The sequence below is a fragment of the Parus major genome, chromosome 3 (genome assembly GCF_001522545.3).
Source record: "Parus major isolate Abel chromosome 3, Parus_major1.1, whole genome shotgun sequence".
NCBI classification, from domain to species: domain Eukaryota; kingdom Metazoa; phylum Chordata; class Aves; order Passeriformes; family Paridae; genus Parus; species Parus major.
This window is the reverse complement of record NC_031770.1, coordinates 55,486,880-55,500,625: the sequence shown is the minus strand read 5'-3', so window position 1 is coordinate 55,500,625 and position 13,746 is coordinate 55,486,880. Positions and strand designations below refer to the sequence as shown.

The 13,746-nt window shown below is 38.2% G+C and overlaps 1 protein-coding gene across 11 annotated transcripts in view; it reads right to left on the bottom strand.

The window, feature by feature from the left end:
- Positions 1 to 13,746, bottom strand: part of SYNE1 (spectrin repeat containing nuclear envelope protein 1) — a 301,154-nt gene that overhangs the window by 34,845 nt on the left and 252,563 nt on the right. For 10 of the 11 annotated variants that reach the window (XM_033512756.1, XM_033512754.1, XM_033512746.1 and 7 more), the window contains 6 exons: positions 13,120 to 13,354; positions 12,219 to 12,413; positions 9,969 to 10,094; positions 9,055 to 9,210; positions 6,971 to 7,129; positions 6,334 to 6,500 (listed from right to left, as the gene is read on the bottom strand). In XM_033512756.1, the coding sequence (XP_033368647.1) occupies positions 6,334 to 6,500; positions 6,971 to 7,129; positions 9,055 to 9,210; positions 9,969 to 10,094; positions 12,219 to 12,413; positions 13,120 to 13,354 (1,038 nt within the window). Of the gene's footprint in view, positions 1 to 6,333; positions 6,501 to 6,970; positions 7,130 to 7,976; positions 8,337 to 9,054; positions 9,211 to 9,968; positions 10,095 to 12,218; positions 12,414 to 13,119; positions 13,355 to 13,746 lie in introns of those variants that run through there. The other variant, XM_033512755.1, reaches the window with a different exon arrangement.

Here is a 13,746-nt window from a genome sequence, read left to right as displayed (position 1 = left end):
TCACCTTTAACACTCCTAGGGATGGGGCATCTGCAACCTCTCTGGGCAACCTGAGCCAAGGTGAAGACTTGTCCTTGAATAAACAAGTTTCAGAGCAAGAAGCTCAGCTTAGAACTTGTGAGGAATTCTTGAATCTCAAGGGCTGCTTTAAGTTGGTATGATTGGACTATTTCAGGTTTAAACAGATGAAATTGGAACAGAACTGCATAGTGATTTCTAACTAGTATTTTTCTTGGACTCCTGACCCTGGAAGATCAATGACCAGGAAAAACTAAATAGATTTCTGTTTGTTTGTGGTTTGTTTTTTTTAATCAAGACAGCATTAAGCTTATAGAGTGAATAAATTCAACTAAACTTTCATTCTATCTCAATAATTTTTCCTTCAACTTGTTTGAACTGCAACATCATCCTTCAGTAATTCTCTCCTTCCTATCCCCATGTTTCATAACATACATTATTAGTGGATTTTGAATTTTTTTCTATGCTCTCTCTTTCTCCCTGTTTGTGTACTACCAAAAACAATCTCGAGTAATGTCCTTTTTTATGCTCCTATTGTTCTTCTACTTAAGTGTTTCAATACCATAAAGGTTTAAACGATGAGTGCAGTTGGGGACCGACTGACTAAATTGGTTGCATATTTGTTAAATAAATAATTTATAAATTGTTTATAAACAAAAATAAAAAAATATATAACAGATTGCCAAATTTGTTCAAGAAACAAAATGACTATCCTATAATTCAAATTAAGCAATTCACATTTTTTCTCACAATACTAACCAGCAAATTTATCATGTTTCCACACTGAAAGCAGTAGTTGCAGCTGATCATTAAGAGACTCACAAAGGTATGAATGACATCTTAAAAAAAACATAAAGTCTTTCCAATTTTTTTCTCTTTTTAGCCCTCTCTTTAGTTCACAGATGGATAAACCATGGTTCTTTGTTGCTAAAAACCCTTAAGAACAGCTCAAATACAGCTTCCTTGATGGAGTCTCATGATCAACAGCTGTATGGCTTTGATCTCTAAAAAAACCCCCCCTGGTAACTGGAAAAAAACCTGGGCAATCTGTAAATCTGTCTCTGATGGGACTGAAGTCAATACAATTACGCTGAAAGACTGCCTCAGTCCTCATCACAAGGCCACCTCGTAACACAGCTATATCTTTAGGCTTGGGGAGATGGTAGAACACCCACTGAGGGAGCCATCTCCTTGTCACCTGTGGTTCTACATACAACGTTTTGTGGTTTCAACCAACTGAAACTTGCTCATGGGGTGACTGGGGTTTGTTATCATCTTCTGGAAGTCACATACAGCTTTTTTCAATCTCTAACATTATTTAAAAGGAGAGAAATCCTGCCCATTTTCTGCTTATGTTTTAAAGGCTCAATGCTACTGATTTTTTGCAGGCCTGCTAGAGTGGGAAAGGGAACAGTGAGTCATGTCAGCCCTGTGGAGAAGCAATGTCACTCGATCATCTGCAAGACTGAGCTGTGGACTGGGATTTTTTTGTTTGCATTTGTGTGGTACTCTAATCTCTGTGCTAGACTTCATCTACATTTTGCCTGCAACAACTATAAAGCGTCCTTCATTCAGAAAATGCCAACTGCACAGAAGTACATCCCTGTCAGAGCATAAAAAATAGTCTGGGCCAACTATCACTGCTTTCAGTCACGTGATCAAAGTTACTTCAGAGAAAGAAAAACAGTGTGACCTACTAAAAAAACACTCCAACCAAACCCAAACCCTACAACTTCCTTCCTGTCCCCCCACTACATCTACCCTTAACACTGTTCTCTTTTTTTGTCCTGGGTTTAATGTAACAGGTTCCTTGCCCATGGTACAGATAGAAACAAATAAACAAGTGCTTATTTGAGTCTGGTTTTTTTTTTTTTTTTGACTGAACTGCAGTACAGTGCTGTGCCTCCAGCTAAACAGAAAACATATCCTCAGTCAAGAAACAGATGCAATCCAAAGTGTCTGAGAGTTTTCCTTCTGAATTCCAGCAAGCAAAGTTGCCTATGTTCTAAAAGCTCTGCTTAAGAGACAAAGGTCAAATTCTAAATCAGGTATGTGGGATCCCTAGCCAAGTGTAATTTTGATTTGAGATTTAATTTGCAAGATTATGTTTAAAATGTTAATGATTCCAATAATCATTTCATGCTTTTGCTACAGCACCAGGCAGCACAATAACTGCCCATGTTACTGTGAAAGACTTCAGGTAACTTTTCTCCCTGATAATAAAAATTCTGCACTGAAATCAAAGGGTTGGAACCATGACACAGTTGGTTTGAAGGTTGTTTTTCACAAAACACACACCCCCCCCACATACACATGTGTATTTTATAAATACTTAAACTCTCAGAAAGGAACACACAGCAGAATTCAATTGTTTTCATGGTTTACTGATGAAAAATCATTTAACAATTTGAATGGTTTTATGATACTTAGTTTTCTTGTTCCAACTAATATGCCTCAATGTCCCTAAGAAAGCAATAATTTTAGATTGTCTATTAATAATGTCTATTGGGCAAAGACAGTGGGAAAACAACTTGGAGCTAAAATTAAGCACAGATATATTTCATTCAACAAGTCCTAAAGAAGAAAGTCTTAGATTCCACTTAAATCTAAAAGGGAACAACCCTGTAAGTACAGAAAAATGCATCATATAGAAGTCATAACTACTGCATTAGTCATTTAGACAGCTGCTTACTAATATTAAACTTTAAAAGCAACATGAAAAACTCAGTAACAGCATGTTGGCTAAGCCTGTACAGTAGACACCAGAAAGCACAAAAGGTGTTTTCAAAAAAAATCCTAGAACAGTACTTGGAGCAGTAGACAAAGTTTAAAGGAACACTCTGAAATAGTGAAAAATCAGCTTTGCAAAGATCAGTTTAAAAAGAATCTTTTTATGAGTAATAAAGTATTTGTCTTCCGAAGTACAGTACTACTGACTAGTAGGACACCAGTAAAGCCAGTTATATTTACTACTCAAATCAGTTTGCTCTTTCAAACACTGAATTTCTAGAATTCACAAAATTTCTAGAAAAGATACTAAGAAAAGCGAAAAAGAGAAGCTCAATCAAAAATCCAAGGTGATGCAGGCTGAGTTCAAGTATTAAATGCAGTTACAAAACAATTGTTAATATGAGCAGTTATTAACTGGTAAGTTAAGGCTGAAATACTTTCTTTACAGCTTCTTTCCTTCTCTGCCTTTTGCTTGTAGTCATGCTCCTTTGATGACACAAACATCAAGCAGACAGATACAGTCTGTTTATTCTCATGTGTGTACATGCTCTTGTATTTGAAAACAGCCATAAAATCAGTCCACAGTTTCTCTCAGAGAGCTAAGAGACTGTACTAGCTCTAAGTCTCCATTGCTATGAAAAAATTAATCCAGGATCCAAAAGTACTAGCTGTAAAACAAAGTATCCTCTTATCACTGTCAACTGTTTTCCAACTAAGCAGAAAACAGTAATTTCTAGCTGTAGTACTGATTTCTACATATCAATATTTCAGTTAGTTTCCCAGCAAGCCAAGACTTCAGAAAGAACAGTATCAATCAAAAGCAAACAAAAATAGCTGCCTGCCTTGTGATATCACAGTTACAGTCTGGGAGGTCTGAATCCACACTGTTGTCCTCCGCCATCCTCACAGCATGCAAGTCTTCCACCACAACCATGAAATTTTCCAGTATTAAAAAGAAGAACTTCCACTCCCAAAGCCTGCAAACGCTGCTCTTTTGGAGGGGGGAGGAAAGGCGGCACACTTTGCTTGGGAATACTGTACAGAAAATGTTTCATGCCAAACAAATGTTACCAGCCGTTGCTTGATAACATGACACTGGATGGTGACAAGTGGTCATGTTTCTAAATAAAACCTGCATTCATCAACGTGCCAGATTTGATCTCCAGGAATGTGGACTGGGACTGGTAGGGGAAAGGATGAAAACACATATAAAACCTTCTTTGCAAAGCCTGAGCAGTTGCAGCAATAGCACTGTTTCCTGGCTGTAAACAATGCCAACTTTTTCACGAGGCTGGCATATAAGAAAAATTAATCTGAAAGGGTTACAAGGTTCCAGAAGGGAAAAAATGGCAGTCTCTGATGCAGAGAAAATTCTGCAGCTGTCACTTCTGTACTTAGAGACCTCCTCTGAACAGAGGGGCAACTGAGAGTAGCAGGTAAGGGAAGGGAATGTGACAAAGAAAGAGGCTTTTACAGGTGACTGGAGAAGTTTCACCACACAGTATAAAATTGACAGGTAAAGATTCAGATTGGACATGTATTACCATAATATATTACTAAAGCATTTTCACACACAGCACTTTCTATTCACAGCTGTAGGAAACAAACCACTAAGAAAAATGCTCCAGGCAAGGAACTACTGCAGCATTGCTGAAAAGTCTGCAGGCTCTAATAATTTATTATACTGTCAGGCATCCAGAATGTGAAAAGATGTATTTTATTCTCAATACAGGACAACTAATCTGCCTTTACTATCTGAATGAAGCCAAAATTATGTTATATGATAGACTCCAAATTCCAAAATATCCTAACAGAAACACATGCCAATTTATAACAGCATACTCTTAAGGGCCTCTGGAGTCTTCTAAAAAATTATCTTGGGAGATGTCAACCCTTCTCTGCATGGGTAATTCAAAGTCAATACAAGCATTTTGTCCATACATTAATCAACCGCTTGATGAGGTTTTAATGAGCCTAAGATAGAGCTGAACTCCAAAATTTTCATAGCCCAGCAACAAACCTTTCCACAATCTATTTCCATACATCAGCAAATTTGCAGAGTTTTATTTCACTTCAGTGAGCACTGGAATGTAAAGAGTTACAAGTTTAATTGCACACAATAATGTTGAGCATGCCACTTGGGAAGGGTAAGTTAAAATGATCTGGAAATAAAAGAATAATATTTTACATACATTAGTTTAGAACTAGGACTTCATGACACTTCATGAAAACAGAATGAGAGGGTTTAAGTGTATAATATTGCATCTTATGTCTCCCTACCCAAGAATGATACAAAATCCTAAACCCTCACCTCTCCCTATAGTGGGGACTAATCTGTAATACCGAATAGACAAGATAGAAAATTTAAAAATGTGTTTTACAGTTTCTGAATGTAATCCCTTTTTGCTAGAAACTTCCTGAAGGTATTATTTGAGCATTTTGCTGAGTGAACATTCCAAAAGAACAGCATTAAAATATATCAAATATACTGTATAAGTTCAACAACTGGTGACCTATGACATCCTCTGAAACCAAGCAGGCTCCTCGATGGTAATGCAACAGTTCCTGACTTAATTGTTCTGTAAGAAATTCATTGCTTTTGTAAGAAGTTCATTGCTTTAAAATATACTACTATTAAAGGAGCTGGAGCCCCTGGAATGCTTCTGCTTACATAAAATTTACTGCCCCCATGCTAACAGATTTCAGAGCAAGAATGCAGTAAAACTGTATGAAAAAAGAAGAGATGAAAAAGATTGTGAAAGTAAACGTTTTTGCTGCTAACAGGATTATTACTAATGCATATGTCCTTACATAAAAAGATGTGAATTATAAAGTATATAAGCTATACATGCAAAATTGTGAGAAAATTATTGTTGGTAATGGAAGGAAGGCACAGCTAAACAGAAAGCTTGAAACATATTGAAACAAATAAATAATTTTCTTTACATATCAAACAACTATCCTGTATTTTTTTAAGTTCTGAAAACTGCTGTTATACTTTTGACCTTGAATAGAAAGTTTTTAAGCCTGGTGTGCATACATCATCTGCAGTTACTCTTCTCCATCTGTTAAAAAAATGTTCTGACAGAAAACTTTACACTTAGTTTTGGACCTGCTCTTCTTGAAACCCAAAACTACAAAGGCATTGATTATGTTCCTCTGTCAAGAAATTTTTAGAAAAATCACATTTGGATCCAGTTTTAATCACCATGTAAAGTAATAAGTTACTAGAGCAAGGCTCACTAAATTTGATTGTAATTGATCCTATACTGTAAAAACATAGAACTGTTAAGTTCGGAAAAACGCTTTAAGATCAAACCAACTGTTAACCTACCACCATCACCTATTATTATAATGAAGCTTTTAAATGCTTCATTTGAAGAAATGCAATATTTGCGGAAATGTCCTGTACCATAAAGTAAAACTTTCCCAAAAAAGGAAGTGAATTTCACAGAAATGTGTTGATGGTAAAGAATAAACTTATTTCAGAATTTATGATGAAAAGGCAGTTAATAAAGGATTTTAAATGCACGATGTCCAGCATATTAATCCATCCCACTTAAAATTTAGAAACAAATGTCTTACCTGGCTGCAATAAGATCTAGAAGATGCTGCCACCTGTCATTGATCTTGCCAAGTTTGTACTCAATCTCTGATGCCTTACTCTCATGGCTGGCTTTAGCAAGTCTCTCTCCCATTTGTTGAAGCTGGATTTTGTTCTTCTGGGCGACAGCAATTTCCTCTTGATAATCCTAGACAGTAAAGAGCAGTCAGAAGACAGGGTGCTTATTCTAAATATACTTTACACTACTAAAGGGATGAAGCAAAAATACAAGTGAATGTTGTTTTTTAATTTGATTGGTACAGTGAAGTGACAACCTCTTATATATTTGATGGATAAACAAAAACAACTACCAGAAGAATGAAAAAAAAACCTACCCCAAACAACCCAAACTACAATGACTTCTATAAATATGCTATAATTTAACTTATTATAGACAATTCTGACTGGACACTTAATACAGCATTCAGATGACTCTGACTTTGCATTCACTTAATTTTCTGGTATTCTGGGAGGTCCTGTCTCAAGAAGGACAGGAAAATGCTGCACAGCAAGAGAAAACAAACACCAGAACATATCAGGGTAAGGTAAAACCTTAATTTCAGCAAATTCACAAACAAGTAAACAGTTAAAGAAGAGCATGCAAGTTGTAGACTATACCTTTTTAAGCTTCTCAATCATTTCTTCTATGAGGATGTCACCATTTTGAGACACCTTACTTTCCATTTGTGTCAGCCATTCACAGAGCTCCTTGTTCTTCTCACTGAAGACAGCCCACTCATTCAGTCTCTCACTCACTTGTTGTTGACGCAAGGAGACCTTAAACCATTTGCAAAGAGTAAATGAAACTAAAATAGTAAATGCATTTAAGACATGCTTAAAACACTTGGTGCCTCACTGTCAATTCCTCTAGCCTTGAAGAAGTGTTGCAGCCACTTACTTGCTGTTGAAAAAAACTAGTTGTACAGCATAAATTTGCGTGACTGCCTGTAAGTTCAGGGGTAAGCGCTGATCTCAGATTTCCTGTTAGCTACATCCTATGCACTGAGACAGGCACCCAAGCGTTGAGCTCAGTAGTCTGTCAGTGTCTTATTTCATAATGCCTCTAACCCAAAGTTTTCATTAGAAGATAAAAATTGTATTTGCTTACAGTTCTTGCTCACTTATAAAATTTTATAAAAGATATTAGTTTCTTTTTAGTCTAAGAGATTAAATTAAAAAGAAAAATCCTTCACCAAAGCATAAAAAAAATAAAATAAAGGTAGTACAGGCCAAAGTCCAAAAGTCTGTGCCATTTGTGCACAAGCACATGAATACAAAGCTAAATCCAAGATACAATGTATTTTACAAAAGTAATTTTTTACTTCATTTTCAATACACTAATTTCATAGATGACTATTTCCTGTGTCATGACATGACACCTTGAGAGATTCCAAAGCACTGAGGTGTGCCCTGACAGGAAAGATTAGGCCTGACACACTGAACAAACAAATGCTGCAGTTATACAGAAGGAAGGAAAACATTCCTGCATTTAAGTTACAGCTGTAATGGTGGTACCATCTCAGACTGCAGTGACAGACCAAGATGGACAATGAAATCAAAATAGCAGCACATGCTAAGCAGCAAAGTCATCTCTCCAGTTTCAGACATTGGTACAACTACTTACTTCCTCCCCACCGTGATCTGGGTTATTTCTGACTTTGTATCAAGTTCAGCTGAAAAGATGAAGCTCCTTCACAAATTAAAGTGATGTGCCTTTTGACTACTGTGTTAGCTTGAACACAGACATGCGCGTGATCTCGTGTTTCCTTTTTGTGGTTCTAACCCGGTGACAGCTTTCCGGAAATAAGCAGCAGATGAACAAAGGGTTGCACTAGGTTACACCCTGAAACACTCAGCATGCTCAAAACTAAAATAAAACTTCTTTACTTGGCTTCTTCTTTTATCATAAACATACAAGCAATGACTGAGTCATAATTTAGATGCATCTACATTTGCTCATTCAAATGAAACTAAACTCATACCAAGTTCTGTGCTGGTAACTAAAGCATTTTTCCTATTTTGGGGGTGTTTTTGAAGCCTTCACAGGTATTTTACATGAGGTAACTATTTCAAGTTAGGCCCAGCATATCTGGACTGCAACGTCTACTGAACCACAGAAACGACATCAGAATAATCTGAAAAGCTGGGTAAGGAATACTCCACTTCCTGGTGTGCAAATCAGAGTCCAGAAGCACACTAACAGTGTGATGCACCTGGTACTCCTCAGCTCATTTTGCAGGCAAGCAAGTCACCCTCACACTAAAAGAAATGCAGACACTGAGGTCTGAAGAAGGAGAAGCTATCAGCAGAACTGAAGGTACAATAGGGCAATGTTGAGTGGGGAGGGGACAACCTTTCTGAGCACTGGTCTTCCACCAAAGCAAAGTGTAACTGCCTTATTTCTGTGGTTTTTCCCAGCCAGCCATGCCAAGTCCCAGCTCACAGTGTGACTCTTTTGTTGATTTTTCAAGGCTGTTTAAATATGACCTCACAGGCATTACAAAGTTCAAGAGTCTAGAAGCACTAGCAGTAACTACAGGAATATGTCAATGCATGTTTCCCCTGACTCAGAAAAAATTCACTTTTGAATATAGGTACATAGATATGAACATCTTCTAAAAGCTGCCACTTGGATTCAATTTCTCTCCCAACACTTTTGTAGCCTGCATACTGCTCCCATCAGTGCTCAGAGCTGTACTTGCCTGGTGGCACAGCTCCTCCCATTGCCTGTGCAGGAGCTCTATTCGCTCACTCAGGATTGAGATATCGTCTGCACTGATATACACAGACAGAGTCTCCTTCAGCAGGGAGAGGTGTGTAAGGTCATCTGTCCAGCCTTCAACAGCATTCTCTAATTCCTTAAAAGAAAAACACAAGGAAAAAGGACCAGTTGGCTAACAAATAAAAATTTGAGTATGTTGATGAAACAGACAAGCAGTGCTACCCACTGATTTAAGTCACATTTGAGCAGACCCATCACGTCAAGCAAACTGTTTCAGCTCCATCTCCAAGGAAAAGAAAACATCAACCCCAAATGTACCAATATTTTCAGAGTTATGATGGGATTAACTGCCCAGTAGAGAATAAAACATCAGCCATATAACAAGAAGTTGGAAGCTAAGATACTACTCAACTCTCCAAAGTTCAAAGGTATCTGGGAAGTTCAAGTACTGGTCTGGACTCCTCTGTATTGAAAATATTTTCAAGTTTGCAATCCACTTCCAAAATGCAAATAATATAGCCTAAAAGTGTTGTCTAAAATCCCCCATAGTCACTTCACCTCAAACAAAAAGCACTAAACCAAAAGTTTAGATACCACGAGTTTAAATATAAGTTTAGAATTTCTGTAATAAAAACACACCAATATACAGCTCTTCTACAGAATTTTTCAGACCCCACTCCAGTATCACTTTGATCAGACTTTTATTTACTCTGAAGGACTTGCATTATGGTGAGATCACTCTGGTATTATGGTGACCATATGTTACATGGATAGTTTCTTGGGGATGGCTGACAGGTTTGCCTCGTCAGTAATATGAACCCAGTTAACAACAGAAGAGGTTACTGCACAAAGGCAGGCAAAGATGAGACAACAATCAACAGAGAAGTGCTTTACCTTGCAACGAATCTGCTCTGCATGCAACTCATCATGGTGATCTGGCAAAGGCTGAGAAAGCTTTTTTTTGAATGATCTTAGCTTCTCCAGGGAGTCTCCTATGCCCTTTTCACATTTTTCCCAGTCCTGAAAGCAGAATGTTTATTAGACTTCAGTTCTGATCTGTGTTATACTTATGTCGGTTAATCTGCCTAAAAATAACATGCCCTGAAAACTCCTTCTAAATAATAATAAAAGTCTCAGAGTCCTGAGTCATGTGTAGAAATGTGTGGATTTTTTTATGTGTAGGTCTCTGTTAGCAGGAATACACAAGGTCTTCTGCCTTTAAAATGCTGTCTAGATCCAACTCCAGCCTTTCAGCAGTCTCTCCCTGAAAAAATTAATTTTCCACTTCCTTTCTTGAATGCCCGTATTAAACACACCACTATTCTTGTGACAAGAGCTTCATTCAGGTACATTAATCTCTGTGAAAAAAAAAATTAAAAATATAAGTGGTTGGGGAAACTGCAAATTCAGGGCAGACTGAAGTACCAGTAGTATCTTCTTTAAATCAGGATTCTAGTAGCTGTAGCCTTTAGCTTTAGTGTTTGTATACTTTCCAAAATTTTTTATGTGTTCAATGTAAACAAACCCTATTAAGTAACAGTATGGTTCTACCCCCCTCATGTGTTTGTTAAAGCCTTATATTAAGACAAAAAGATCTCTAATAAGTCAGTCAGCCCAAAAAGGATGCCTGTTGTGTGATACCAGAAAACATAGAACCAGTTTTGAAATTTTCACTGTACTGAAACTAAGTCTTCTGTTTCAAAATACTCTCCTTCTACCACTGCCATTGTATTTCTCTCCTTCCTTTTTTTCCCAGTATTTCATGATCATCTTGATGAAGAATTAGCCATATCAAATAATATGACCTTGTGTGACAATAGACTGTGATGTCCTTAGCGCTCTTCCCCTGCTCCAGCATGGGGTCCCTCCCATGGGAGAGAATCCTCCATGAACTTTTCCATATGCTCTTCCTACGGGCTGCAGTTCTTCACAAACTGCTCCGGAGAGAGTGTCTTCCAAGATTTGTTCCAGACTCTCAGGAACAGACTCCAACAAGGTAAAATGCCTTAGTATGGGCTTTCCATGGGGGCACAGATTCTTCTGGGCATCCATCTGCTCTTATGTGGGTCCTCCATGGGCTGTAGATGGATCTCTGCTTCCCTACAGACCTCCATAGACTGCAGGTGGATCTCTGCTTCCCTATGGACCTCCATGGGCTGCAGGTGGATTTCTGCTTCACCATAGAGCTCCATGTCTCTGCCATGAGCTGCAGGGTAATCTCCTGGAGCACCTCCTTCCCCTCCTTCACTGACCTGTGTGTCTGCAATGTTGCTGCTGTCACATTGTCTCACTCCTCTCTCTAGATGCAATTGTTCCTGTACAGTAATGTCGCCCTGAAAACTCAGCTTCTGAGCTTGCTGACATGGTTTTCTAAGGACTTTCCCAGGACAGTAACTGTAAACATAGATATGTGTACATTCTTTCTGTTACACGTCTTGTGATGGGCATTTCTCATGGCCAGTGCAGTGAGAAAGTGTTATCCTGACCATCCAATCCCTGGCCATGGTAAGAAGCCTATAAATCCTAGGAGGAAAAATAAACTCTGCTCTTTCTTCACTACACCTCGATCTGTGTCCGTGTGATCTATTGATCTTCAGCGGTAACACAGTAATTTTATTTCTTTTTCATCTTTTTAACTGTGTTATCCCAGAGACACTACCGCCATCACGGCTGGGCTCAGCATTGGCCAGAAGTGGGTCCATCATGGACCCAGCTGGCACTGGCTCCATCAGACACTGGGGAAGCTTCTGGCAGCTTCTCACAGAAGTCATCCCTGCAGCTTCCACCTACAAGAACTTTGCCACTCAAACTCAATACAAATACATGTAAAAATTGAACAAAATTTGTGCAAAATAAAATAAATTTTTGCTCTATTTTGAAAATAGAAGTGGTATGGCTATACTTTATTTGCAGTATTCTGGAAATAACAATTACAATATCTATAAAATACAACTGACATGCAAGCTTGTTATGAAGTATTACCACATCCACTTTCAGAGGTGGTGAAGGGAAATTGTTAGTTCATGTACTATAAATGCAGTTCCTGTATTTGTGCTTGTCCATTGAGAAAGGTTTCCTCCACCAGGGCTCACAGTGAGAAACCACAAACTTGCTGAAGAAGTACAGAAGAAATTGCACACTTACTTTTAGCAGCAAAGCCAGCTGTTTCTTTTGTTGCTCCAGTTGAGTGCTAACTATCTTCCAGCGCTCCTGGATTTCAGTAAGCTCTGCCTGCAGGGCTGCCTCAGCTCCACTGTCAGCAGAGAGCAGCAGTTGCTTCCCAGCCTCCACAGTGAGGATGTAACTCCCTTGCTGCCTGAGGAGAACTTTCTCTTTAAGCTGAAAATATTAATAGTTTTCTGTCAGCTTTGTCCTTTTATTTACAATTAGCACTTAATTACAATTCAATAATTCACTCTCAAGCCCATACTGGTTGCATATTCTGTCTTACGCATGAGCTATGGTCCAAATACTTTACCCTAATATTTTCACAATCATTTACTGCAGCAGACCTTCAGAAAATTTCTCCAAGGAGAGGAACACATGAAAGACTTCTTTCTCCCCCTTAGTGTCAGTATCTCAAATGCTCTTAAAGAGTTTCTCAAGAGCCTGTTATGCTTATAAAAGTTATTATTATTATTATTATTATATCCATCTTCCACCTAAAAAGGTTTAAGACACCAAGCTGCTTACTAGATACTGTTAGCCTCTCATGAAGATGAACACACAAGGAATACTTGTTAACTACTATATGTTCCTCGAGCAGGTCATCACTATCTTTTCAAGACCATTTCAGCATGACACTGGCTGAAAACAAAAACAGAAGCAAAAACAGCTTGAGAGCAAGGGCCCAGTAAGTTATTTCTTTCATGTTCTTTATGAACTCCACGTTGCTTCCATCACACTTCTGATGTTACACCAGGTCCAAAAAAGAACTGGCAGAGTAGATATTAATTTAAGACAATTTAAAGAGTGTTTTAAATGGTGAAGACAAGTTAAAAAGGCAGGGATTTTTTTCCTTTTTGTTCAAACACGCCAGACATACCTGCACTTCATCCAGCAGCACTCTTGCTTGCTGCAATGGGATAGGAACAGTGCCCAGCTCGGTCACTGGCTGACAGGACATCTCCAGCAGCCACTTGCGCAGCTTCTCTGCCATCTCCCTGTAGCGCTGCCACTGGTGGATCCGGCTGTCAATGATCCCCCTCATCTGCTGTGCCCTGCGAATTACTCCTTGCCACTGATTACTCAGAAGAGTCAGATTCAGATTAAATTCATCCCTATTACAAATAGATAAATAATAAAAATATGTATAGTAACCTTATTACTTTCATATATTTGCTTAATAAAGGAAATTGAAGTGCCAAGGAATGTTTCTGTCAGCCAATTACAAAACACTAAGAGAAAAGCACTGAAGTCTCATGAAGGCTGACTGAGGAAAATAACTTCACACCTCACATACTGGGAGAGTTAAAATGATCCAATTCTGAGACCTTAAAAACCCCAAGCCCTTAATGCACAAAACTCTTCTACCTTCTTCCCAGAAATACAGGAAGAAAACCCACAGGTTTTGCCAGTCTGGATTAGTCAAATTCATAGTAAATCATGGAGATTTCACAATTCACCCCCAGATTTACTACTGAATTCAAAGCAGACATAAGATATACACACC